Genomic DNA, 26,641 nt, shown 5'->3' with positions numbered 1-26,641 from the left:
CTACACCACAGACTCAATCTTTCTTGGATAGAGTACTCCCTTCTTATGGTATCAGCCTAGAGCCATGGTCGGCAAACTGCGGCTCACGAACCACATGTGGCTTTTTGGCCCCTTGAGTGTGGCTCTTCCACAAAATACCATGGCCTATTATGAAGAAGTGGAGTTAGAAGAAGTTTAAGTTTAAAAAAAAATTGGCTCTCTACCGGGACCGGTTTGGCTCAATGGATAGAGCGTCGGCTTGGGGACTGAAAGGTCCCGGGTTCGATTCCGGTCAAGGGCATGTACCTTGGTTGCGGGCATATCCCCAGTGGGGGGCGTGCAAGAGGCAGCTGATCAATGACTCTCATTGATGCTTCTAACTCTCTATCTCTCTCCCTTCCTCTCTGTACAAAAATCAATAAAATATATTTAAAAAAAAAAATTGGCTCTCAAAAGAAATTTCAGGAGAGAATCCAAGATGGTGGCATAGGTAACCCCTAACTACAGCCTCACACAACAATTTCAATAAAATACAACTAAAATACAAAATGGACATTACCCAGAACTACAGGAAAGTCGACTGACTGGAAATTTTACAACGAGAAAGAAAGAGAAAACCAGAAGGAAAATCAGAGGAGCTGTAAAAGCCTAAGGTACGGAGACACGTTGCGTGTGCGGAGAGGACGGGGAGGCTGAGTGCTTGGCTGGCGTTCCCTAGCAGGAAGGGGATAAAGCTTCGGACTGTGTTGAACCCCAGATCCGACAGCACTGAACCCCAGTTCTAGGCCAGACCCTGGGGACCCAGGCTCATACAGAGGGAGCCTGGGCTGTAAGGTGGAATCTCAGGGGATCGGCAAAAGGCAGAGCCCCTAGAGGCGCACACATTACGTGCAGAGGACGGACTGTTGACTCTGCTGCTGGATTGCCCTAGTGGGAAGGAGACAAAAGCTCTGGACTGTGCTGAGCCCCAGTTCCGACTGCACTGAACCACAGTTCTAGGCCAGACCTTGGGGACCCAAGCTCATACAGAGGGAGCCTGGGGTGTAAGGTGGAAACCCAGGGGAGCGGCGAAAGGAAGTCTCAGAGGCGCGCACATTGCATGTGGAGAACGGGTGTTTGACTGTGCCACTGGATTGCCCTAGCGTTCCAGTGGCACAGTCACTTCCAACTGAACTGACCCCCAGTTCCGGGCGCACTGAGGGAAAGCCTAGACTGTTTGGTAGCAGGCAAAACTCGAGGGCACCTTTCTCTCAGAGGTGCTTGCAACGAGTACTGAAGGACCCTGAGGAATACTGAGATTCAGGAGCCTCATAGGGTATGGCTGAGGTAAACCAAGGCTGTAGGCTCCACCCTGAAACTCCGCCCCATCCAAGCTGAACATAGAGACTTTTAAGGCTACCAACTCAGGGAAGCTGCGAAAATGCTGAGACAAGGAAACAGATCACAAACGAAAGAAATGGAGAACAAAAAGAGACTGGATATAGAGTTCAAAACCACGCTTACAAGGTTTTTTCAAGAATTTCCTAGAAAAGGTCGATAAGTCCTATGAGGATATGAAAAGGGATCAACTAGAAATAAGGGATCAACAAGAAATAAAGAATACATTGTCTGAAGTAAAAAATATTATACAGAATCCTAAAAACAGAATGGAAGTTCGTAAGAATCAAGTCAAAGATTTGGAACATAAAGAGCCAGAAGACACTCCTCCACAGAAGCAAGAAGACAAGAGAATCCAGAAAGTTGAAGATAATGTAAGAAACCTCTGGGACAACTTCAAGAGAACCAACATCAAAATTATGGGGGTTCCAGAAGATGAGAGAGAGCAAGATACTGAAAGAATACTGGAAGAAATAGTGACAGAAAACTTCCCCCACCTGGTGAAAGAATTAGACCTACAAGTCCAGGAAGCACATAGAACTTCAAACAAAAAGGAATCCAAAGAGGACCACACCAAGACACATCATAATTAAAATTCCAAGAGCAAAAGACAGAGAGAGAATATTAAAAGCAGCATGAGAGAAACAGGTAGTTACCTATAAAGGAGGACCTATACGATTGTCGGCTGATTTCTCAACAGAAACCATGCAGGCCAGACGGGAATGGCAAGAAATATTCAAGGTGATGAATAGCAAAAACCTACAGCCAAAAATAATCTATCCAGCAAAGCTATCACTCAGAATCGAAGTCCAGATAAAGAGCTTCACTAATAAAAAAAAAGCTAAACGAGTTCATCACCGCCAAACCAGAATTATATGAATTGCTAAAGGGGGTTCTTTCAGAAGAGAAAGAAAATAAAGATAAAAATTATGAACAACAAATACAAAACTATCAAGTGAAATCTAAAGACCAAGGGAATTAAAAAATCTGATGAACAATATTAACTGTTGAATATTATAGGATCAGAGGTATGGAAGGGAAGTGGACTGACGATTCTCGGAGAAAAGGGGAGTGGGTGGTGCGAGAGGAGACTGAACATAAACTGTGCACCTATGGATGAGGACAATGGGGGGTGGGGAAAGGGCAGAGGGTGGGGTAGGTACCTGGTGGAGGGGGGAAAAATGAGTAACTTTTGTAATATGAACAATAAAGGTTTATTAAAAAAAAGAAAAGAAAGAAAAAAAATTTCAATCGTTGTACTGTTGATATTTGACTCTGTTGACTAATGAGTTTGCCGACCACTGGCCTAAAGGAAAGCAATGGCCCCACCCTGCTGAGGAGTCAGCTGCCTGAGCTGTGGTGTAGAGGTCTGGGCAGATTCAGGGAGTGTCAGTGACTAAGTTAATTGGGAAAGTGGGGGGAGTGGTCCCCATCCCCCCACTTTCCCATGAACCCCTCACTAGAGATCTCCTAGCCTCACCCTTTGGGCTCCAGGTGGCCCCATCCTATCAACTCCTAGTGGTCACGCTCTGTTGAACTTGGGCTCCTGGCATAATTTTGGACAGCTGAGTTTTGTGTCTCTAAGACAGGGCCATTTTTCCCTTGCATGCTCGACTGGTTTGTTTGGGCCTCATAAACTCTGCTGGCCTCAGCCTGATGACTCCCTGAGACCCTTCCCCATGGCAAAGGTCTGCTGGCATACAGCAGGTGGCTGCCAGACTGGGTATACCCTGGGGCATTTACTGAGTAGCCTTAGATCCAGCACTGACACTGAGTTTCAACCTGCATCAACCTGGTGAACACCACTCACCCTACCTGGTGATTCACTGAGATCCTACTTTATTCAACTTGAGTGCTGCCAGGGACTCTTTCAGTGACTGAGCCTAACAGGCAGCTGGCAGGAGGAGGCAGATCTTGGGGTTCCTTAGGACTTTTGCTGACCTGCTTCTGGGTCCACTGCTGGTAAAAGCTGGCCTTGGTGGTCAGCGTGGTACTTCCCACATACCCAGGCCCAGCAGAGGCAGGCACAAAGAGTAGATTGCTTTGTAGTTCCAAACAGGTTGCCTAGAGCTAGTCTCAGGCAGTGTCTGGCATTGGACTTCACCAGTGTCCCTCCCAGAACCAACACACCCAATGGCCAGCTTTAGACAATAGAGCAGCATCAATTAACTTAAGCAGCATATCCAAAAGGATATCTTGGCAGGCACCAGACCCTGCTGAGGCAGATTTCGCTGCATGTGATCAACACCTGCACAGCCTGAGGGTCAACCCCACACACGAGCGGGCCCATAGTAATCAAGACTAAATTATAACAGGAGGACCCACATAAGGGACATTCCTGTTGCACCCAGATCAGGTGACTAAGGAGATAGCACTACCTAGGGCTACCCTACCAAGAGTGGGAGTCATAGCAGAACTATCTAATACATAGAAGAAACACAAAGAGGCAGCCAAAATGGGAAGACAAAGAAACATGCCCCAAATGAAAGAATAGGAGAAAGCTCCAGAAAAAGCTAAATGAAATGGAGGCAACCAATTTATCAGGTATAGAGTTAAACAAAAATGCTTATAAGGTGCTCAAGGAACCTAGTGAGAGCATCAACAAAGAGATAGTGAGCAGATAAAAGGACATAGAGCCAGGCCGGTGTGGCTCAATAGTTGAGCGTGGACCCATGAACCACTGGAGATCATGGTTCGATTTCCAGTCAGGGCACATGCCCAGGTTGCAGGCTCGATACCCAGTGGGGGGTATGCTAGCGGCAGCCTATCAATGATTCTCATCATTGATGTTTCTATATCTCTTCCTTTCTCTCTGAAATCAATAAAAATATATATATATTTTAAAAGATTAGAATAGAAATAAATGTAATAGAGTCTAAAAAAACACAAAAGATTAAATCAAGAGCTGGTTCTTTGAAAAGATAAACAAGATTGACAAACCTTTAACTAGACTCATCAAGAAAGAAAGAAAGATGATCCAAAAGATAAAAATCAGGAATAAAGAGAAGTAACAACTGACTCCAAAGAAATACAAAGCACTGTAAGAAAATATTACAAATAACTACATACCAACAAATCAGACAAACTGGATAAACTGGATAGATTCCCAGAAACATAAAATCTTCCAAAACTGATTTAGGAAGAATCATAATCTGAATAGACAGATTACAACTAGTGAAATTGAAGCAGTAATCCAAACACTCCCAACAAAGTACTGGACTGGATGGTTTCACAGGTGAATGTTACCAAAACATTCAAAGAAGAGTTGACACCTGTCTTTCTCAAACTACTCCAAAAAATTAAGAGGTGGGAAGACTCCCAAGTTCATTTTAAGAGGCCAGCATTATCCTTTTCCAAAACCAGGTAAGGACACTACAAAGAAAGAAAATTAGCCAGTATCCCTGATGAATATAGATTCTAAAATCATCAACGAAATATTAGCACACCTGATGGAACAATACATTAAAAAGATCTAACACTATGATAAAGTGGACTTTATTCCAGGGATGCAAGGTTGGTAAAATAACTGCAAATCAATAAATGTGATACAACACATAACAAAGTGAAGGATAAAAGTCACATGATCATGTCAATAGATGCAAAAAAAAGTATTTGATAAAACCAGCACCCATCTATAATAAAAACTCTCACAAAATGGGAATAGCGAGAACATACCTCACAACCTAATAAAGACCATATATGACAAATCCACAGGCTACATCATACTCAGTGGGCAAAAACTAAAAGTGTTTTCCTTAAGATCATGAACAAATCAGGAATGCCCACTATCACCACTCCACTAGTACTAGAAGTTCCAGCCCCAGGAAACAGACAAGAAGAAATAAGATTCATTAAATTGGAAAGGAAGAACTGAAGATGTCATTATTTACAGATGACATAATACTGTATCTAGAGAACCCTAAAGATTCCACCAAAAACAAAACAAAAACTACCAGAACTGATAAATGAATTCAGTAAAGTAGCAGGATACAAAATAAATATTCAGAAGTTGGTTGCATTTTTATATACCAATAATGAACTATGAGAAAGGGAAATTAAGAAAATGGCATAACAGAAATTACCTTGGTTGTAAAAGACCTATACTCAGATAATTATAAGACACTGAAGAAAGAAATTTAAGATGATACAAATAAGTAGAAGCCTATACCATGTTCATGGATAGGAAGGATTAACATCATTAAAACTTTTATACTACCCTGACTGGATGGCTGGGTTGGACATTGTCCTATGTACCGAAAGATTGCCAGTTTGATTCCCAGTCAGGGCATATGCCCAAGTTGTGGGTTCTATCTCCAGTGTGGGGTGTGCAAGAGGCAGCCAATCAATGCTTCGCTCCTTCTTTATAAAAACAATAAAAACAGCCAAGACTGGTTTGGCTCAATGGATAGAGCGTCGGCTTGGGGACTGAAGGGTCCCGGGTTTGATTCCGGTCAAGGGCATGTGCCTTGGTTGCGGGCATATCTCCGGTAGGGGGTGTGCAAGAGGCAGCTGATCGATGATTCTCTCTCATCGATGTTTCTAACTCTCTATCTCTCTCCCTTCCTCTCTGTACAAAATCAATAAAATATATTTAAAAAAAAACACAAAACAAAACAATAAAAACATATTTTTAAAAAATTGTGGGGGAAAAAAAAATCAATAAAATATATTTAAAAAAATGTCCATAGTACTAAAAGCAATCTATATATTCAATGTGATTCTTATTAAGATACCAGTGGCATATTTCACAGACCTATAGCAAATGTTCCAAAAATTTATATGGAACCGCAAAAGATCCTGAATAGCCACAGCAATCTTGAGAGAGAACAAAGTTGGAGAAATCTACCACCTGATATCAGATCAGAATCTGAATAGAGAGATTACAACTAGTGAAATTATAATGAATTTATGAATTCAATACTGTTATGAATGGTAAGGTAAATATCTGTCTTTTCCTATGGTTTTAGGTGACACTGCTAGCGGTTCTCAACCTGTGGATTATGATTCATAACAGTAACAAGATTACAGTTATGAAGTAGCAAGGAAAATAATTTTTTTTATGGTTGGGGGTGACCACAACATGAGGAGCTATATTAAAGGGTCGCAGCTTTAGAAAGGTTGAGAACCACTGATCTATGCTATAGCAAAAGGTAAAATTTTCTTTCTTTTTTTTTTTTTTTTTACAGCCGAGTAGTATTCCATTGTGTAAATGTATCAGCTATTTTAGCCATTCATTTACAGATAGGCACTTGAGCTGCTTCCAAATCTTGGCTGTCTATAATATCTATAATAATAAAAGCATAATAGGCTAATTAGACCAGACATCCTTCTGGATAAAGCTGCAGCAGGCGGTACCGCTGCAGAGGCGGCAGAGGCCCCTGGCTGTGGCTAAGGCCCTTGCACGAATTTCATGCATTGGGTTTCTAGTTATAAATAACACTGCAATGAAGAGGGGTGCATATATTCTTTCAAATCAGTGTTTTGGTTTCTTTGGACATATTCCCAGAAGTGTTATCGCTGAATCATAAGACAGTTCCATTAATTAAAAAATATATATATTTTATTGATTTTTTTACAGAGAGGAAGAGAGAGGGATAGAGAGCTAGAAACATCGATGAGAGAGAATCATTGATCAGCTGCCTCTTGCACACCCCCTACTGGGGATGTGCCCGCAACCAAGGTACATGCCCTTGATCGGAATCGAACCCAGGACCCTTCAGTCTGCAGGCTGACGCTCTATCCACTGAGCCAAACCGGTTTCAGCTAGATATTGGTACTCTTGTTAAAAATTACATGATCACAAGTTTAGGCATTTATTTTTGGATTCCTAGTTCTGGCCCATTGATCTAAATGTCATATTATCATGCCAGTATCACACTGTTTTTATTATTATAACTTTATAGTAAGTTTTGAAATTGGGAAGTGTGAGCCTTCCACTCCAATTTTATTCTTTTTTTAAAAATATATTTTATTAATTTTCAACAGAGAGGAAGAGATAGGGATAGAGAACTAGAAACATCAATGAGAGAGAAACATCGACCAGTTGCCTCCTGCACACCCCCCACCAGGGATGTGCCCGCAACCAATGTATCAATGCATGCCCTTGACCGGAATCGAACCTGGGACCTTTCAGTCCTCAGACCGACGCTCTATCCACTGAGCCAAACCGGTTTCGGCTTGTTCTTTTTTTAAAAATGTTTTTTATTGATTTTTTACAGAGAGGAAGGGAGAGGGAGAGGGATACAGAGTTAGAAACATTGATGAGAGAGAAACACCCATTCAGCTGCCTCCTGCACACTCCCTACTGGGGATGTACCCACAACCAAGGTACATGCCCTTGACAGGAATTGAACCTGGGGCCCTGGGACCCTTCAGTCTGAAGGCTGATGCTCTATCTTATAAGCCAAACTGGTTAGGGCTGTTCTTTTTTTAAGATAGTTTGTCTCTTCTGGATCCCTTACATTTCTATATGATTTTTAGGGTAAGCTTCTCAATTTCTACAAGAAAAAGCCAGCTGGGCCCGCCTGGAGTGGCTCAGTGGTTGAGCATTGACTCATGAACCAAGAGATCCTCTCTTCCATTCCTAGTCAGGGCACATGCCAAGGGTTGCAGGCTCCATCCCCCGTAGGGGGCGTGTAGGAAGCAGTCAATTTATGATTGTCTCATCATTGATGTTTCTATCTTTTTTTTTTAAAATATATTTTATTGATTTTTCACAGAGAGGAAGAGAGAGATAGAGAGTTAGAAACATCGATGAGAGAGAATCATCGATCAGCTGCCTCTTGAACACCCCCTACTGGGGATATGCCCACAACCAAGGTACATGCCCTTGCCCGGAATCGAACCCGGGACCTTTCAGTCCGCAGGCCGACGCTCTATCCACTGAGCCAAACCGGTCCCGGCATGATGTTTCTATCTTCCTCTCCCTCTCCTTTCCTGTCCCTGAAATCAATAAAAACTTTTTTTTTTTTTTAAAGCCAGATGGGATTTGATAGAAATGCATTGAATCTATAGATCTTAACAAAATTAAATATTCCGACCCATAAACATAGGATATTGTTGTTCCATTTACTTAGGTCTTCTTTAATTTTTCAACAATATTTTGTCAGCTGAAACCGGTTTGGCTCAGTGGATAGAGCGTCGGCCTGCAGACTGAAGGGTCCCAGGTTTGATTCCTGTCAAGGGCATGTATCTTGCTTGTGGGCACATCCCCAGTGGGGGGGGTGCAAGAGGCAGCTGATCAATGATTCTCTCTCATCGATGTTTCTAACTGTCCCTCTCTCTTTCTCTCTGTAAAAAAAAAAAAAAATCAATAAAATATATATATAAAAAAAACAATGTTTTATCATTTTTAACACTTTTTTGTTAAATTTATTCCTTTTGATACTTTTGTAACTTGTACTGCTTTCTTACTAGTAGTTTTATTTTTGGACTGTTTATTGTAGTATGTGGAAATACACTTGTATCCTGCAACCTGCTGAAATTATTGATTAGTTCTAATAGGTTTTTAATGTTTCTTATAATTTTCTACATATATGATTATGTCATCTGCACATAGAGATAGTTTTTACTTCTTCATTTTCAACCTGGATGTCTATTATTTCCTTTTCTTGCCTAATTTCCATACAGAACATTGAATAGAAGTGGTAAGAATAAACAATCTTGTCTTATTCTAAGATTATGTTTTAAAAATATATCCATTTGGTCATATTCTTGAGAAACTTAAACTCATGGTAGAGATGAAATTAATATGTGAAATTGAAGGTGAAATTCATGGGTGGGATAGCTTGTGGTGGGCTAGAGTAGCTAGGGAAGATTTCCTGGGGGGAAAACAACAATTTGTGACTTGGCTTGGCTGATAGGAGGTCATTTTTAGGCATGCTTGGATACTTGAACATAGAAAAAAAAATGGGGAGTAAAGATAGAGATTCTTTAGAGCTATTTTAGGAGAGAGCAGTAGTTGGTCATCCAGAGTGCTGATGGATCTCCTACCACTGCTCAGCCTGCTTGACTTCATTCAGCTCTCTGGACGGTCTACACCTTCCATTCACCTATTAGTAACCCCCTAAATAATAGTGTTGCTCAAAATGGGTCCACTGCCTTTTGCATTAGAATCACCCAGGGGGAACTGTTAAATAGACTGATACCTGCTCCTCACCTGAGGTGCTAAATCAGAATCTCTGGAGGCAGATCCTAGGAGGTGATTCCTATATATCATGAAATTTAGGAGATACTATCTTAAAGCACCTGTGTAGCATCTGTTCCCATGTTTTTGCCAACTCATTCAGGCCCCCATTTCTACTTAGTAGATGATCTTCCCTCTGACATCGTTAAAGTCAGAGTCATTTGGTATTTATGGAGTTCCCTCATCTTCCTTCCTCTTTACTTCAACAGACCAGCATCTCTTCACTTTTTATCTTTTCCTGTCCTTCTCCCTTCTCTCTTTAGTTATTCATACCCTTGTTTCCATCCCTTCCCATCTGCCAGCAGCTGGCTGGATAAGAAATTAGACTGCTGAGAACAAAGAGTTTGAGCACCAAGATAAAGAGCTGGAGAAGGCCTACCACAGCATCGTTAGAGCTGTGTCCACTTGCAGGGGCCAAGCCAGGACTGTTTTGGTGGCTTCCCAGTAGCATAGCACCTCCTTCTGCAGACACCTCTATTAGATCACCATCAAAGAGGGTGACCAGGCACGGACAGGTGCATATTTGAAGGGCTCACATTTGAGACCAGATTAATACATAAATCATATTTGAACTGCTAAGCATTTCTGGGCATTCCGAATCATTGGGTATGTGAATAAGAAATAGGCATTATTGTATTTTATCACTATGTAAATCAGTGGAAGATGCAGTTTACATGCTATGGAATACACATATACATGGGTATACACATATATATCATTAAAAAGTCAACTCATCAAGCATCATCAGTCTCCTCTCTTTGTGGCTTCTTCCCTTCCACAAGCATGAGAGATCTCTATTTTAGAAACCCTTTCGCCTGGCCCTTCTGCCTCCTCTAGCCATCATCTAATTTCCCCTTCCTCTCCAAGTTAACATCCTGCAGTGAGGAGGCAGCACCCATAGCCGTTACTGCCTTGTACGGCATCTCCTCTTCCTGCTCTCACGATGCAGTTCCCACCCAGGTTCCCAGTGGTTTCCTGGGCGCTAAGTCATGGCTGTTTTCTTCAGTCCTGATTGCCTCCTCCTCTGGTGTCTGTTCTGCGCTCCATCGTGGTGCACATGGCCATTCCTCAGAGGCTGGCCTTGGCTCTTTTATTCTCTTTTCCTTGTGCATGCTCCCTAGACGTCTGGTCTCCTGTCTCCAACTCTCACACGTGTGAATGTCCTCCAAATCTTTACCTCCGGACCTTTGTTTCTAACCGCCTGATAGACATTTACTCCTACGCGTCCCCTAACATCTCAGACTCAACACCCAAACTCAGACTACTGTTCCTTAGCATGTTTCAGCCTTCCCCACTCCTTTCTTTTTTTAAAAAATAAGTTTTTATTGATTTCAGAGAGAAAGGAAGGGGGTGGGGGAAGAGAGAGACATGGATGGGCTGCCTCCTGCCTGCCCCCACTGGGGATCGAGCCCGCAACCTTGGTACGTGCTCCCATCAGGAATTGAACGAGTGACCTTTTGGTTCATGGGACTTCGCTCAACCAACTGGGCCACTCCAGCCAAGCAGCCTTCCCCAGTCTTAAATTCCTGTCACCGATTGAAACCTTAACCAGCTGCCAAAGCCCAGCGTAGACTCTCCTCTGGGGAGCCTGCCCGAGATTTCCAATCTGAATTTAGTTCTGTCCCCTTAAGCCATGAGACAGGTTTTTTACCCAGTTCAACTCCCTCTTAGTTTGTATGTGGGAGATGAGGCGCCAAACCGTTAAATACCTGCTTAGGGACAAACAGCTAATGCTAAAGTTCTTAGAAACTCACTCCCCAGTGCTCTTTCCACTCTACCAAGCAGTTTCTTTCTTTCTTTCTTTTTAAAAAAATATATTTTATTGATTTTTTACAGAGAGGAAGGGAGAGAGATAGAGAATTAGAAACATCGATGAGAGAGAAACATTGACCAGCTGCCTCTTGTACACCCCCTACCGGGGATGTGCCCGCAACCAAGGCACATGCCCTTGACCGGAATCGAACCCGGGACCCTTCAGTCTGCAGACCGACGCTCCACCACTGAGCCAAACCGGTTTCGGCTACCAAGCAGTTTCTTAATGCCTTGGTGCTTTCAGTTGCCCTTATGGCAAAACAGTCATACACTGCCCTGTGTGCGTGCTGGGGTACTTGTAAAGTTAGAGGATCCTGGAGCGACCTTCCCTGTTTCTCATGTATCGCTGAGCTCCTCATTGTGCCTAATTGAGGAGTCATCACTCAGTGCTCAATAAATATTTAATTGCTGAATGAAAGAAGAGAAAGTTGCCTTATAGATTTTCCCTGATTAGGGCCTAGCCCGGTTCAGGGTAGATGCAGGCGCTCAGGAAATATTTATTGGTGACGGGCAACTGTAACGATCTGGCTGAGGTGTTTGGGCTCTTCTTAGGCGGTGGGAGCCATGCTGGTCCTAGGCAGGAGAGGAGGACTTAAAAAGCACCATGTTAGGAGGGTTCAATCTGGCAGCGCAGCAGAAGTGAGGCAGGAGCTCCAGGAGGGAAAAGAGGAGGGATGGCCTGGCTGGGTGCAGCTCTAGGAATTGAGAGAAAAAGACAAACAGGGACATTCTGAAGGGAGGAAGGATAGGGTGGCTGTGATGTGGAGAAGGAAAAGGGAGAGAGTAGAGAATGGCACCCAGGAGAGATTTTGCTTTGAAAACGGTATTGCTCTTGACGAGGGGAGAGGAGTGGTCTCCAGGAGCACGCTCTGTGGAGGATGTTCGGTACACAACTGCTGTGCCACATTCATGCTCTCAGCCTAGTTCCTGGCGTAACCATTTCAAGTAGGTGTGGTTATCTTTGCTTGTGGGTCAGAACACGGGCTTGAAACCATTAAATCATCTTCCGAACCCAGTGTGTCTGACCTCAAAGATGTTCTTTCATTTCTCAGTGCCTCCCAAACACAGGAGGAGACAGATTTGGAGCTAAGATTATAAAATTAAATCTGTGCTGATTTGAGGTGATGGTGGTATACCATTGTGACTCTAATCGGCCCAACATATTTTCTCTTAGATTAGGAGGATCCAGAAAATCATAAGTCCTTTTTTCTTGTCTCTGCCATCTGGAGAGAACTAAGTTGGATGCAGAAAAAGACTTCTCAGCAGAGTTTAGAGGCCCCCAAATGGATGAGCCCTTCGTTTGGGGAGATTTTTAGGGAACCGGGCTCCCTTCCTCTAAGTCTAGATTTGCAGTTAGACAAGGTACCTTCTTCCAGGCTCCAGGCCTCTCATTAATCCTCATAATATCTCACAGTGACAACATCTCTCTTTCCGGTGGGGCCTGCTGTTTTATTAGACCTGCTCAAGGTCTTTTCTAAAGGAACTTCAGCTGGAGCTAAATAACTGAACACAGAACCACGAAATTCTTGGTCTGGTCAGCCCAGGCTCGTTCAGAGCACATGGAAGGAGCTGTTTTCTACTTCTGTCAAGTCTTCCCCTGGAGTAGCTTGGGGATGTTCTTTCAGGCTTCCATATGCTAGGCTCTGGGCGAGGTAGGTACTGGACACAGTGGTAAACAAGGAAGACTTAGTCCCTTTTATCTGGAAATGTCTGGACAAGTCGGTACACAATAACAGTGCACGCTAATACATGCTCTGATAGGGGAAGTACATTTTAACCCTCCAGTTCCCCTCTTTGAGAAAATGGACGGAGATAGTATAGGGTAAGGATATTCTAAAAGAAAGAACAACACCTCGGGCTGGTGTCTCCCTGGTCCCAGCCATGCCCAAGTTATGTTCCATGTGCTGGCTTCCGTGGATGCAAGGGGAAGGATTCTTTGGTGTTTTTTGTTTGTTTGTTTTTGGTTGTTGTTTTTTTGTTTGTTTGTTTTTAGAAATCTTATATTGTTTTCAAAATCAGGGAGAAAGGAGTTTTAGATTATATACTTCTAGGATTATGAGCACAGAGGCCCAAGCACGGCCTGGAGGGTTTGTTTCCTAAGTGACATCCTCAGTTTGTGGTGCCTCTCCTCTTAGTCCTGCAGGTGGCGGGAGAGGGTCTGCCCAGGTTGCAGAGCCCAGGAACAGGCTGGCTCTCAGCTTGCAGCCCCACTTCCCAGCCTCTCTCCCTCTTTCAGAAAAGAATTTCTGCCAGGAGGGTGTGGGCGGGCCTCCCGGCAGCTGTGCTGCTCAGCCAGGCTGCCTGCTCTTGGCTCTGCAGGCAACGAGCCTCTTTAGAGGCTTTGTCTGAGCCTTTCGGGCTCTCTCCTCCTGGCACTGCTTGGCTCAGGAAAGCAGGAACTGAAAGTTCTCCCTTCTCATCTGCCCCTGCCAGTGGCCCTCTCACTGTCACCTGCTCTCCCTCCCTACCTAGAGCTCTCTCTACCCTCAGAGGCCACAAACATTGGCTCTGAAGCCCTTGGTCTCAGGAGCCTGGGAAGTGGGGTGGGGGCAGGATGTCAAAAGGATGGTAGCTCTCAAGTTCCAATTCCCTGCTTTTAAAAAATTAGTAACTGTAAGTAACTGTTATTGCACACATGCTTTTAACCCGTGCCAGGCATCATCTTAACCATTTTATGGGCATTGCCTCATTGAAAGTTGACACCAGCCCACCCCAGCCAATTTGGCTCGATGGATAGAGTGTCAGCCCGTCGACTGAAGGGTCCTAGGTTCCATTCCAGTCAAGGGCATGTACCTCGGTTGCAGGCTCAATCCCCAGTCCTGCAAATGTGGGAGGCAACCAGTAGCCGTGTCTTTTACATGTGTTTCTCTGTCCCCCTCCCTTCCACTCTCTAAAAATCAATGGAAAAATATCCTTGGATAGAGGATTAACAATCAATCAATCAATCAATAAATTTGATACCAACCCCAGAGGTGGGTACTCAGGCACCCTGTTTTGCAGGTAGGCTACACACTCTCAGAGTTTGTCATTGAGTTTGAAATCAGGAGCATGTCTTTGAAAAGCTAGCTGGGCTCTGGCTTCTGTTTTCTCTCATCTTACTTTTCCCATAGAACATGAACTCGGAACCCATAGAGGAAAGGGGGGCAGCTGGCCATCAGGGTTCCCTCCGCAGGCCTCTCATAATATACTAGTCTTCACTCTTCTCTCCTGGTTGAATACATTCCCCCCACCCCCCATGCTACATAAACTTTTTCTGAAGTCCGACACCTTATTCTTTCTCTCCCTCTCCCCTCCAGGACCCTGCTGGAATCTTTGAGCTGGTGGAAGTGGTTGGCAATGGAACCTATGGACAGGTGTACAAGGTGAGACTCCAATGGTGCAGAAGTGTGGCTGTCTTCCCTGGGGTCCTCTCAGGAGGGGTGGAAGAAGTATATGCCAGGTCAGGAAAGTGGAAGGGTTATGGGAAATTGCAGAGGCCAGGGATATGGGAAAAAGAGAGAGAAGAGAAGAGAAGAGAGGAGGAAATTAATGAGGGAAGGAAGCAGTAAAATGTGGGATGGTCGAATCGGTTTGGCTCAGTGGACAGAGCGACGGTCTGGGGACTGAAGGGTCCCAGGTCCATTTCTGGTTAAGGGCATGTGCCTTGGTTGCGGGCACATTCCCAGTGGGAGGTGTGCAGGAGGCAGCTGACCGATGTTTCTCTCTCATCAATGTTTCTGATTCTCCTTTCCTCTCTGTGAAAAATAAATAAAATGTGTTAAAGAAAAAAAAAGAAGTGGGATGTTTTTGCTGGCTTCTGCCCTAGTTTAGAACTATTGGTGTAGCAGAGACAGGTTTTGAGTTGAATGGTATGGGAAAGGAACAGCTGAAGGCGGAGGGAATGGTATCAGAGCTCACTTGGGAGTCCAGAGTAAAGCTCAGGCCAGAGTTGCAGGTTTGACCTGACAACAAAAAAACCCAGGAGTGGAGTGGGTGGGATCCAATGAGTGACTTTCTTGAGCAGACTCTTTCTTGAGCTCCCACAGCTGGTGTGCAGCAGGGTGGGAGCTGGAGCTCAGGCCTCCTGCCCTTGAGGCCACCTCTCTCCCACAGAAGTGGTGTTTCCTCAGCCACTGACTGTACCTTCTGGCCTGGCCAGCTCGGCATTCTCGTGTGGCCTGATCTCTGGTCCCAGTTGAATGGGGGGAGGTGGTCACAGCAGAGAGATGTCCAAGGTGGATGCTGCCCCAGAGAATGCACACGGGCTTCTTTGTCTCCAGACACAATGCTGGGTCTTTTCACAAGTCTCCTCTGCATCCAGGGCCTGTTTCCTGGGTCACTGGGACCACCTGCCTTTCTCTTACCCTTCTTCCATGTAAGCTTTGGGAAACAGGCACCTCCTCCCCCCACTTCCCCATTTCTTACCTAATGGTTGCCATGGAAATCCTAGCTCTGTGTTCCACTGCTTTTCTGGGCTTGGGGTCTTGAATGACTGCTGAGGATAAAAATAATCCATGGCCTGGCAATGCCCATGTTCATCCCCATGAGGGGCTGCTTTCCCTCGCCTTACTCTTCCCCAGAAGCCTTGGGTTTCCTGTCCAAACCCCAGATGGCTCCTGCTAGGAATATTAGGAGGAGGGAGGAAGAGACAATGGCAGGGCCATCCTATATATAGAAGTTTCTTCCCATTAGCTCTGGTGGTGGGTCCATCGACATGTTAGTGTTTCCCTGTGTTTCCTAAAAATCTCAGCTCTATTTTATTAAAATATGTTTTTTTGTTTGGTTTTTGTTGTTTTTTTTTTAGAGAGAGAGAGAGAGGGAGGGAGGGAGGGCGGGAGGGAGAGGGATAGAAAGATAGAAACATCTATGAAAGCGAAACATTGCTAACCAGTTTGGCTCAGTGGATAGAGCATCGGTCTGCGAACTGAAGGGTCCCATGTATTCCACTCAAGGGCATGTGCCTTGGTTGTGGACACATCCCCGGTAGGGGGTGTGCAGGGGGGCAGCTGATTGATGTTTCTCTCTCATCGATGTTTCTTTTTTTCTTTTTTTTAATTGTTTTGTTTTGTTTTTAAATATATTTTATTGATTTTTTACAGAGAGGAAGGGAGAGAGATAGAGAACCTGACCGGAATCAAACCTGGGACCTTTCAGTCCGCAGACCGACGCTCTACCACTGAGCCAAACCGGTTTCGGCTCTCATCGATGTTTCTAACTCTTTATCCCTCTCCCTTCCTCTCTGTAAAAAATCAATAAAATATATTTAAGGGGGGTGGGGGGAGAAACATCATCGATCAACTGCCTCCTACACTCCCCCTACTGAGGATGGAGCCTGCAAACCGGCCATGTGCCCTGACCTGACCGGAACCGAATTAGTGACCTCTTGCTTCCTGGGTTTGTGCTCATCCTCTGAGTCACACCAGCAAGTTCGGCTCTATCTTAATTCTTTCCTGTCAACAAAATAAAAAGCCTGGAGTGTGTGGGGGCAGGGGGAGGCCAGGGGGGATCCTGGGAAACAGCCTCCTATTCAAAGGGGGCTTGTGTTGCATAGAAGATGCAAAGAGAGGCAAAGGCCTCCCTCCTCAGCATCTTTCCCAGGTCCCTCCAGCTCCATCTGAGAATGGAGAAGGTATCCTTGACTCCCCACTCCAACTTTCAAACGAGGAAGAACAAGCCAGAGATGCTTGAGTATGAAGGGAGCAGACCCTTCATTTTTTACCAAGCACAGAGCTTGGAAATCCAGTCTTGGTAGTTTTTCTGTAGCCCACTGTTAGTCCTGTGACCAACCAATAAATTGCGGTGTCCAGCCACCATGAGGGGCATATTCTAAGATAGAAAAAGCCAAGAGGTATGCCTTCACCCTCCGGGAGCATGACCCAGGCCCCTCTATGTTTGCCTTGCTGTGCACAGGGTCGGCACGTCAAGACGGGGCAGCTGGCTGCCATCAAGGTCATGGATGTCACGGAGGTAAGAAGTGGAATGGGGCAGAGGGTATTGGAGCATTGAAGTCGGGGCTCACCTCCTCCCATTCACCCAGGATGAGGAAGAAGAGATCAAGCAGGAGATCAACATGTTGAAAAAATACTCTCACCACCGCAACATTGCCACCTACTATGGAGCCTTCATCAAGAAGAGCCCCCCTGGGAACGACGACCAGCTCTGGGTGAGAGTGCCTCTGGCCTGCCCCTGCCCCTCCTTGCCCTTTCTGTCTCAGGCTGCTTGTTTGGAACTCAGCGTCAGTACCCAGAGTCTCCTGGGCAGCCCTCTCTTCAGTCCCACAGCCTCTCCTGTGTATGGACTGAGGGACCTCCTGACCCACACTTTGCAGTCTCTTGTTCTCTGGGCATTTTGGTGGCAGGGGTTCTGGGGCTCCCCTCCCCCCCCCCCCCATACACACCTTTCCCTAACCAGTACCTTACCCTGTGTCCAACAGGCACTTCTAAGTATCAAGCAATGTAATTCTAGCAAGGGCTGGGAAAGACCACAGAGAGGTTAGTTGACAAGTTCTCCTGCACTGGCACAGCCACTAGGAAGGTAGCAGACTAAACTCTGTGGTAGGCGACAGATAGAGCTTGGACCCCTCCGGGCAGGGTACAAGCCTCTGGGTGATTGTTCTAACCAGAACTAACTGCTGCTCTTTTGGTCTCCCCGAAATTCCCTCCTAGCCCAGAATACTTCTAGGTCATTCACCCTCCCTACCTGGGCACTGATGCCAGCTGATTCCTCAGCCTCACCCTCTCTGGTACTCAGCCATACCCAAGGGCAGAGCAGCAGGGAACATGGCAGTGGCTGGGCAAGGTGGGATGGGAGCATCAGGGGATTGGTGCTTATACCAGGTCTCCCCTTGCAGCAATTGCCAGGTGACTATTTATTTAGCGCTTTTTGCATACCCTGCATAGATTAAGTATGAATCATGGTTCCTGTTTCTATGCAGTAGTCTTTTTGAAGGCGTGCGCTCGCGCATGCACACACACACACACACACACACACACACACACACACTGTCACACATTCATATTTCATACACACAAAGGAAAGTGAGTAATGGGTTAGAGAGGTTTACCTGCCAACTGTACCTAGTGAGAGATCCTTGAGGACTAGCGGTTAGGTGCTAGTGACCAGGCGCCCCCTTCTGGACCTGTTGGACATTGTCCTCCCACGATGCTATACTCAGATGTGGAGCATAAATAAATTATTTTTGCATATGCAAATGTCCATATATCTTCCAACCTTTTTCTGTGTTGGGTGTGGCTTTTAGAAAAGTACAATGAAAACATTTCCACAGACGTGCCTGTCACCTGCCTCTGGGTTTCTGGTTCTTCCCTAGAGATGGCACAGGGAGCTCTGCTCATCTCCCCCCTTTAGTCTCTCCTCCGCTTGTGGAGTTTCCCCCAGAACACTACCAGGTTCCCTCAGCTCTCTGGTAGACCCTGTGTACTGTTGTCTCTAGCAGCCTGGAGAATTGCTGGTTCTAGCTCCTTTCTTGACTCAGGATGAGAGTTTGGCAAACTGTTTCTGTGAGGGACCAGATAGTAAATATTTGGGGCTTTGTGGATCATATTGTCTGAAACTACTCAGCTCAGCCATTGGACCATGAAAGCAACCATAGACAATATATAAATGAGTGGGCATTACTGTCTCCCCAGGACCTTTATTTAGGACACTAATTTGCATGTCATGTGATCCTCTTTTTCTTCTTTTCAGCCATTTTAAAATGTAAAAAACATGCTTAGCTCATTGGCCGTAGTTTGCTGACCCTGCTCTAGAGCAGGGAGGGGTTATGATACCATCCAGACAGGATCTGATGAGCACATTGGATCCCTCATTTTGTCTATAATTTCAGGGATTCCTTGGGCTCCTACTCTGGACAAAGACCATGTCCCCAAACCCACCCTCTCTATCTTTTCTGACTGTATTTCCTTCCCCTTTTTCTCCTAATCTCAGGAAGTTCTGTGGCCTTTGGGAGAGAGGCATGTGGCCCCTACCCTTCAACTCATACCAGTTTTGACCCCAAGGCCTCTGGTTCTCCTCCAGGGAGCTGGCAGGGGAGAGGGGCCTTGCCTAACCGCTACTTTTCCTTCCCATCTCCCTGGGACTGCAGCTGGTGATGGAGTTCTGTGGTGCTGGCTCCGTGACGGACCTGGTGAAGAATACAAAAGGGAATGCGCTGAAGGAGGACTGCATCGCCTACATCTGCAGGGAGATTCTGCGGGTGAGCGCCGGGCCCCCCCTGCCTCCTGCTCCTGGGCCACCCCCACTGGAGCTTCTCCCTGGGCATGGACCCCCTGCTCTGAGGAGGAAATGGAATTATGCCCTCTTTTTAAAATTAATTAATTAATTAATTTTAAATGTATATACATATATATATATATATATATATATATATATATATTATTGATTTTTTTATAGAGAGGAAGAGAGAGGGATAGAGAGTTAGAAACATCGATGAGAGAGAATCATCGACCAGATGCCTCTTGCACACCCCCTACTGGGGATGTGCCCTCAACCAAGGTACATGCCCTTAACCGGAATCGAACCCAGGACCTTTCAGTCCACAAGCCGATGCTCTATCCACTGAGCCAAACCGGTTTTGGCTAATTAATTTATTTTTATTGATTTCAGAGAGGAAGGGAGAGGGATAGAGAGATAGAAACATTAATGAGAGAGAATCATTGATTGGCTGCCTCCTACACACCCCCTACTGAGGATGGTATCAAGCCCACAACCCGGGCATGTGCCGTTGGCCAGAATCGAACCTGGGACCCTTCAGTCTGCAGGCGGACACCCTAGCCACTGAACCAAACTGGCTAGGGCTATGCCCTCTTTAACGGAGCAGGTGGCCTGATGGGGTTGGAGGCTAACGACAGAGTCTTAACCTTGAGGACTCAAACTGTTGGAGACAAGGGCTTCTGTTCCCAAGCTCTGCTATTTCTCCACTTGCAACCTACGCCTGGGAATTCCCAGGAGCCACCACGCTGAGGGAACTCCAGGAAATCTCAGCCTGTACTTGGGGCACATGGTGGAGAGGGACTGCTTCTTCACCCCAGCCCCGTGCCGCACACTCTCCGGGACCTCCCCTCCCTCTCAGTCACTCCATATTCTCGCCCCTTCCCCCTTCCTCCAGCACCAAGCCTAATTCCCCCGCTCTCTGCCCAGGGTCTGGCCCACCTCCACGCCCACAAGGTGATTCACCGAGACATCAAGGGGCAGAACGTGCTGCTGACAGAGAATGCCGAGGTCAAGCTAGGTGCGCTGGTTCCTTCTGGGTGGACGGGCCCTCTCCCCTCCAGGGCGAGAGGCCCCCTTTCCCCTCTGGAGGCTTAAGTCCCACAGCCTGTAGGCTGGGAGGCTTGCTTTCCCATTGCCTCCCCTGGGATGCCCTGCTGCCTGCTCTGTCCCAGTGCTGTGCAGGTCCCTCTGGAGAGCTGGGATATCTTTATCTGAGGTGTTGTCTTTTCACCTTGGTTTTCCCCAAGAGGCAGGGAGACTAGGTCAGGTTCTTCAGGGTGTCGATGGGATGGGAGAGGTTGCGGGGAGTGTCTAGGTAGAGCCAGGACCTCAGCTGCCTTGGGGCATGCCCATGCTGGGTCCCGAATGAGGGGAGCAGATGTGACACTCTGCCATGACTCCTCTCTTCATGTCTTCTCAGTGGATTTTGGGGTGAGTGCTCAACTGGACCGCACTGTGGGGAGGCGAAACACTTTCATTGGGACCCCCTACTGGATGGCCCCGGAGGTCATCGCCTGTGACGAGAACCCCGATGCCACCTATGATTACAGGGTATGGACCAGAGAGTGTGCAGCACGGGGCAGCCAAGGCCGGAAGTGAGATGGGGGTGATAGGTAGATTGAAAATATCAGGGACTGAAGCAGCTTGGGGCGGGGGGGGCAAAATGAAGGTCTAATGATGTGTTGGCTATGAGGGTTGGGGACGTTTTGTGGCAGGGAGGTATGGATGGGGAATGTTGGGTAAGCTGGAGGACGTGCAGGGTTAGAGGAGGCGCCTCAGGAAGGGATTGGCCAGCAAGGGGTTCTGAAGAGACCAGGGACTGTAGGTGAGGAGAGCCACCAGGAGCATTCACCTGTCCCTTCTTTCCCCCTCTGTAGAGTGACATCTGGTCTCTAGGAATCACAGCCATTGAGATGGCAGAGGGCGCCCCCCGTAAGTGCGGAGTCTGGGAGAGAAGGGGGGGCCCAGAAAGGGGCTGTAGGGAAGAGGTGGCCCCTGGGAGGTCCTGGTGGGAAGGGCTCCTGTAGGCTCTCCGCGGGGCCAAGGGGCTGATGGTCTCTTCCGTGTCCCAGCTCTGTGTGACATGCATCCCATGCGAGCCCTCTTCCTCATCCCTCGGAACCCACCGCCCAGGCTCAAGTCCAAGAAATGGTAGGTCTCTGGGGATTTGGTGTCTAGGAAGGTCTCTGGACAAGGCCGCCTCCACCATAACCCCCTGAGGTCAGGCTTGGGCCTGCACCATACAAGAGGCATTGGGAGAGGCTGGTACTGCAGCCAGAGCATTAGGGGCGCTGGTGTTGGGGTATGGAGAACACAGAAGGGAAGTCCAGGTGGCTTTTTTTTTTTTAATTTAAATTCTTTATTGTTTGAAGTATTACATAACTCTTCCTCCCCACCCCACCCCCATTGACCTCTCCCCAGCCACTTCCACCCCCCAGCACATGCCCTCACCCCCCTACTGCCTGTGTCCTTTGGTTATGCTCATATACATGCATACAAGTCCTTCGGTTGATCTCTTACCCGGCCTGAAGTGGCTTTTTGATGATCGATCTCCCCTCTTCCTCCTGTGACACCCTCTTCCAAGGGGGCCCTCCTAGTGTGAGCCATTGTTTCCAGGTCCAAGAAGTTCATCGACTTCATTGACACATGTCTCATCAAGACTTACCTGAGCCGCCCACCAACAGAGCAGCTGCTGAAGTTCCCCTTCATCCGCGACCAGCCCACAGAGCGGCAGGTCCGCATCCAGCTCAAGGACCACATCGACCGGTCTCGGAAGAAGCGAGGCGAGAAAGGTCAGCGGGGGAGGCGGGGGTGGTGGGTCCGGACACACTTCAGCCCTTGCTCCTCTTCACCAGCCCTGGCTCCTCCTCGCTCTCATTCGGGCACCTCTCCCACACCCTAGCTGTCCCCATCCGGAGACATCTCCATTCCCAGGCTTTCAACCCTAGGGTGCCTTTTCTCATACCACCAATTCAAACCAGCCGTCCGAATGAGTGTGGCCCTTTTACATCCTTACAGAAGTGTCCTGTTGAGCACATTCATTTGTGAGTGCATGCACACATTTAGCCACATCCCACCTACTATTGGGTCTGATCCCCATGTCTGTCCCGGCCCAAACCTGAGACCCACCGCCATTCCATTGCTCCAAGGAGGTGGGCAGGGACCCAGGTGCGTGGCCATCCAGACAGATCTTATTGGTTGTCCCCGTCTAAGGTTTTCCTAGCCCAGGGTGGGGTCTGGGGCACTGGGTGAAGAAACAGCAGTGATCTCCCCCCTGCAGAGGAGACAGAATATGAGTACAGCGGCAGCGAAGAGGAAGATGACAGCCATGGAGAGGAAGGAGAACCAAGGTGGGCTTGGCAGGTGGAGTTTGGGGGCCTCACTTTTCGTCCGAGGGGACATTAGAGGGACCCTCAGCCTGGGGATGGTGGGTTAGAGATCCATAAAACAATCTCTGAGTGCTGAGAAGAAATGGAGTGAATGGGCAAAAGGTGGCAAGAGCCCTGGCCAGCGTGGCTTAGTTGGTTGAATGTCGTTCTTTGCACCAAATGGGCGCTGGTTTGATTCCTGGTCAGGACACATGCCTGGATTGTGGGCTTGGTTCCAGTAGGGGCATGCTGCAGGTGGCAGCCAGTCCATATTTCTCTCCCTCTCAAAGAAAAAATAAAAACGTATTAAAAAAATAAAAAGAAGTGGGGAGAGGGTGATTCAGGGCTGCAGGCTGGGATGTTGCTAGAATACAAGACCGGGCAGGAGAGAGTGACCGTAGGCAGACTGTCTGGTCCAGGCAGAGCACCTACTCGGGTGGCTCCCAGGCGTGAAAGCGGGGAGTGGCTGGGTTCTGACCCCCCTGCCCCCCCTCATTGTGCCACCCTGACCCAGCTCCATCATGAACGTGCCCGGCGAGTCCACGCTACGCCGCGAGTTCCTCCGGCTCCAGCAGGAGAATAAGAGCAACTCGGAGGCTTTAAAGCAGCAGCAGCAGCTGCAGCAGCAGCAGCAGCGAGACCCCGAGGCGCACATCAAACACCTGCTGCACCAGCGGCAGCGCCGCATCGAGGAGCAGAAGGAAGAGCGGCGGCGTGTGGAGGAGGTGGGGGTCCTGGGAGCACCCGCCAGGCCTGGTTCGGCGCCCCTCCCGGTCCCATCCCTGCTTCCATCAGGACAACAGGGAGGAGGGGGAGCCAGCCGGGGCTTCCTAACCCCCTCCGTTCAGCACTGGATAAACGGGGTCTGTCCCGCGGGAGGCCAGGCCCCACGTGCACTGCGTGAATGGCGGTGCTGTCCGCGTCCCTTCGGAGCAGAGCCGTTTCTGAAAAGCTGCACTGGTGCCCCACAGACAGCACTGTCCCTGTCCTTGTGTCCACAAACCTCCAGCCAGGGTCGTCTGGCCCTGGGGGCGGGGCTCTGTGCACACATACTTCTAGCCCCGAGCATCTGACTGGTGAGCAGTTGTCTAGTCTGAACATGAAGAGGAGCCTTTTCTTTACCCTCCTTTTACTTCTAATTGTTGGGGAGCTTAGATTTGCTGGAAAGTACAGTCTTGTCAGTCAGAATTACTGGAGGTGGGTGGGAGAAATTCATTTTAATTGAGAATCCTATTTTTAAATAGCTACAGTTTTTTGTTTTTTTTTAACAGCACCATTTTAAAAGATTCATATGCATATTTATTTTTTCTTATGCATATCTATTTAATTGTATTTATTTTTCAGGGGGCCATGGTGGGAAAGGCAAGATATAGGTTGGTTTTATTTTATTTACTTTATTTTAAATATATCTTACTGATTTTTTTACAGCGAGGAAGAGAGAGGGACAGAGAGTTAGAAACATCGATGAGAGAGAATCATCCATCAGCTGCCTCCTGCACACCCCCTACTGGGGATGTGCCCGCAACCAAGGGACACGCCACCGACCGGAATTGAACCCGGGACCCCCCCAGTCCGCAGGCTGATGTTCTCTCCATTGAGCCAAACCGTTTCGGCTATAGGTTGGCTTTAAAGATGCCTTACATCAGTGGTCGGCAAACTGCGTCTCACCAGCCACATGTGGCTCTTGGGCCCCTGGAGTGCGGCTCTTCCGCAAAACACCACGTGCTGGCGCGCACGCACAGTGCGATCGGAACTTCGTGGCCCATGCGCAGACGTCGGTTTTCGTGTCTCAAAAGAAATTTCAATCGTTGTACTGTTGATATTTGGCTCTGTTGACTGATGAGTTTGCCGACCACTGCCTTAAGTGATGAACTTTCTGTTGAAACAATTACATGATTTCAAAGTTCACAGAGAGCTGGGCTTAACAAAAAAATTAATAGAAGCATCCTTCTATTAATAGGAGCATCCACACTGTCTATGAACTGCTCCTCAAAGCGGGCCCTAGTCTTTGTTGAATAAAAAAACAATTTGTAAGAACGCCTGCTACAAGAGAACACGGTAAATCTTGTTTTCAGGTAGTGGAGGGGCAGAAAGTTGTGTCTGGCGGGTGTTTCCTGGAGCAGGTCTGCCACCTCCTCCTTGTGGAGGTAGGCCCCCGCTGTAATGGCCCTAAGGGCTTAGCTTTTTTCCTGCGTTTCTGTTTCTGAACATGAAAGGTGTTTTCTTAAAGAACCACCTTTTACTTTTGTTTCAGCTTAGCTTTGTTGGAAAGTACAGTCTTGTCAGGTGGGAGGGAGAAGTTCATTTTAATAGAGATCTTTTTCTCTTTTTCTTTTATTGGGGCAGACTCTTTGGTCAGAAAGGTTGTGAAAGTAAAATGCAACCTGAGCTTCTGTTTGCTAAGGACCTGGCCAAATCCCCGCTCCTCTGGGTTGTGCTTTGTGCATTGGGCACCTGCTGCTCTCTTGTGGCCAAAGGCCATCATTACAGCCCACTCCTTTTGGATTTGCAGGCAGGTGGTTTTGAGAGGCCAGGAATGTTGTTGACTCTGGTTTTTTGATGGGCAAATGGGTAGGAGAAGGTGTTATCCAATTCAGCCCACTTCAAGGGCAGCATCCAGCTGCTTAGTCTCTGGTTCCAAGCTCACAGCCACGTTGGACAAGTAATTTTCCCAAGCTAAGCTCCCCAGGGGCTCCTGTGTAGGAGTAGGCAGGTCTGTGGAAACAAGTGGAAGCCATTCTCTCTCACCGTCATCCCGGGTGAGAAGGAGTACTGTCCTCAAAGGGTCGCCTTTCCAGAAGATGCCCGAAGTGGGCTGGGCTCCCCCTTCCAGCGCTGTCTGAGTGTGCAGTCCTTAAGACCACACCTCTCTCACCCACAGCAACAACGGCGGGAGCGGGAGCAGCGGAAGATGCAGGAGAAGGAGCAGCAGCGGCGTCTGGAGGACATGCAGGCCCTGCGGCGGGAGGAGGAGAGGCGGCAGGCAGAGCGGGAGCAGGTACCGGCCCCCGGCACACACTGCACACACCCTCCCTTCCCCTGGCCTCCCTGCCCGCTCCTGCTGCCTGCGTCCCTGCTCCCCGGTACTGTTCCCCTTCTTTCCCTACCCCTAGATTCCTCCTATCTTTTCTAGCTTCACTCTTTCTCTCTGTTTTCTCCCACCCTTCTACCCCCAACCCTGGCTCCCTGCCCTCCTCCTGTCTCTGTGCCTTCATTCCCCATCTCTTTGCCCACCCTGACTCCTCTCCCCTGCACTTTCCCTCATGGGTCCTCCACCCTGACTTCCGCCTCATTTCCTGCCCCCTCGGGGCTCATCCCATCCCCGTCCTCTCTATTGCTCTTCCCCGCTCTCCTCATCCTCACCCCACCGACCCTCCTCTTTCTCCAACTCCTTCGCCGCCGCCGCCTTCTCCTCTTTCCCTGCCCTGTGCCCCCACCCCACCCCCACCCCCCAGGAATATATTCGTCACAGGCTAGAGGAGGAGCAGCGACAGCTCGAGATCCTTCAGCAACAGCTGCTCCAGGAACAGGCCCTACTGCTGGTAACGGGGTCCCCCAGCTTTCTCCGGGAAGACGTGTGTCAGAGCTTCTCTGCCGGAATGGAATGGGATGGGAGCACTTCAGGGGAAGGGACTCACCCAGGCATCAGGGGAGACATCTCTCTAGGCAGGAGAAAAGAAAGGGCATGCCACCTCTAACTTCCAGGGCTACA

The 26,641-nt window shown here is 47.7% G+C and overlaps 1 protein-coding gene across 19 annotated transcripts in view; it reads left to right on the top strand.

The window, feature by feature from the left end:
• The window catches only part of MINK1 (misshapen like kinase 1), a 64,508-nt gene that overhangs the window by 29,382 nt on the left and 8,485 nt on the right, over positions 1-26,641 (top strand). For 10 of the 19 annotated variants that reach the window (XM_084863187.1, XM_084863191.1, XM_084863190.1 and 7 more), the window contains exons 2-13: positions 14,650-14,715; positions 17,243-17,299; positions 17,370-17,495; positions 19,434-19,544; positions 20,489-20,579; positions 20,982-21,112; positions 21,439-21,493; positions 21,634-21,712; positions 22,178-22,353; positions 22,842-22,911; positions 23,444-23,654; positions 25,811-25,927. In XM_084863187.1, coding sequence (XP_084719313.1) covers positions 14,650-14,715; positions 17,243-17,299; positions 17,370-17,495; positions 19,434-19,544; positions 20,489-20,579; positions 20,982-21,112; positions 21,439-21,493; positions 21,634-21,712; positions 22,178-22,353; positions 22,842-22,911; positions 23,444-23,654; positions 25,811-25,927 — 1,290 coding nt within the window. Of the gene's footprint in view, positions 1-14,649; positions 14,716-17,242; positions 17,300-17,369; positions 17,496-19,433; positions 19,545-20,488; positions 20,580-20,981; positions 21,113-21,438; positions 21,494-21,633; positions 21,713-22,177; positions 22,354-22,841; positions 22,912-23,443; positions 23,655-25,810; positions 25,928-26,384; positions 26,472-26,641 lie in introns of all 19 variants that reach the window. The other 9 variants (XM_084863186.1, XM_084863195.1, XM_084863199.1 and 6 more) reach the window with 1 other exon arrangement.

The sequence above is a fragment of the Pipistrellus hanaki genome (assembly GCF_964339955.1).
Source record: "Pipistrellus hanaki genome assembly, chromosome: 16".
In the NCBI taxonomy this organism is placed as follows: Eukaryota; Metazoa; Chordata; class Mammalia; order Chiroptera; family Vespertilionidae; genus Pipistrellus; species Pipistrellus hanaki.
Note: the sequence above shows the minus strand (reverse complement) of the source record. Positions and strands in the feature narration are given on the sequence as shown.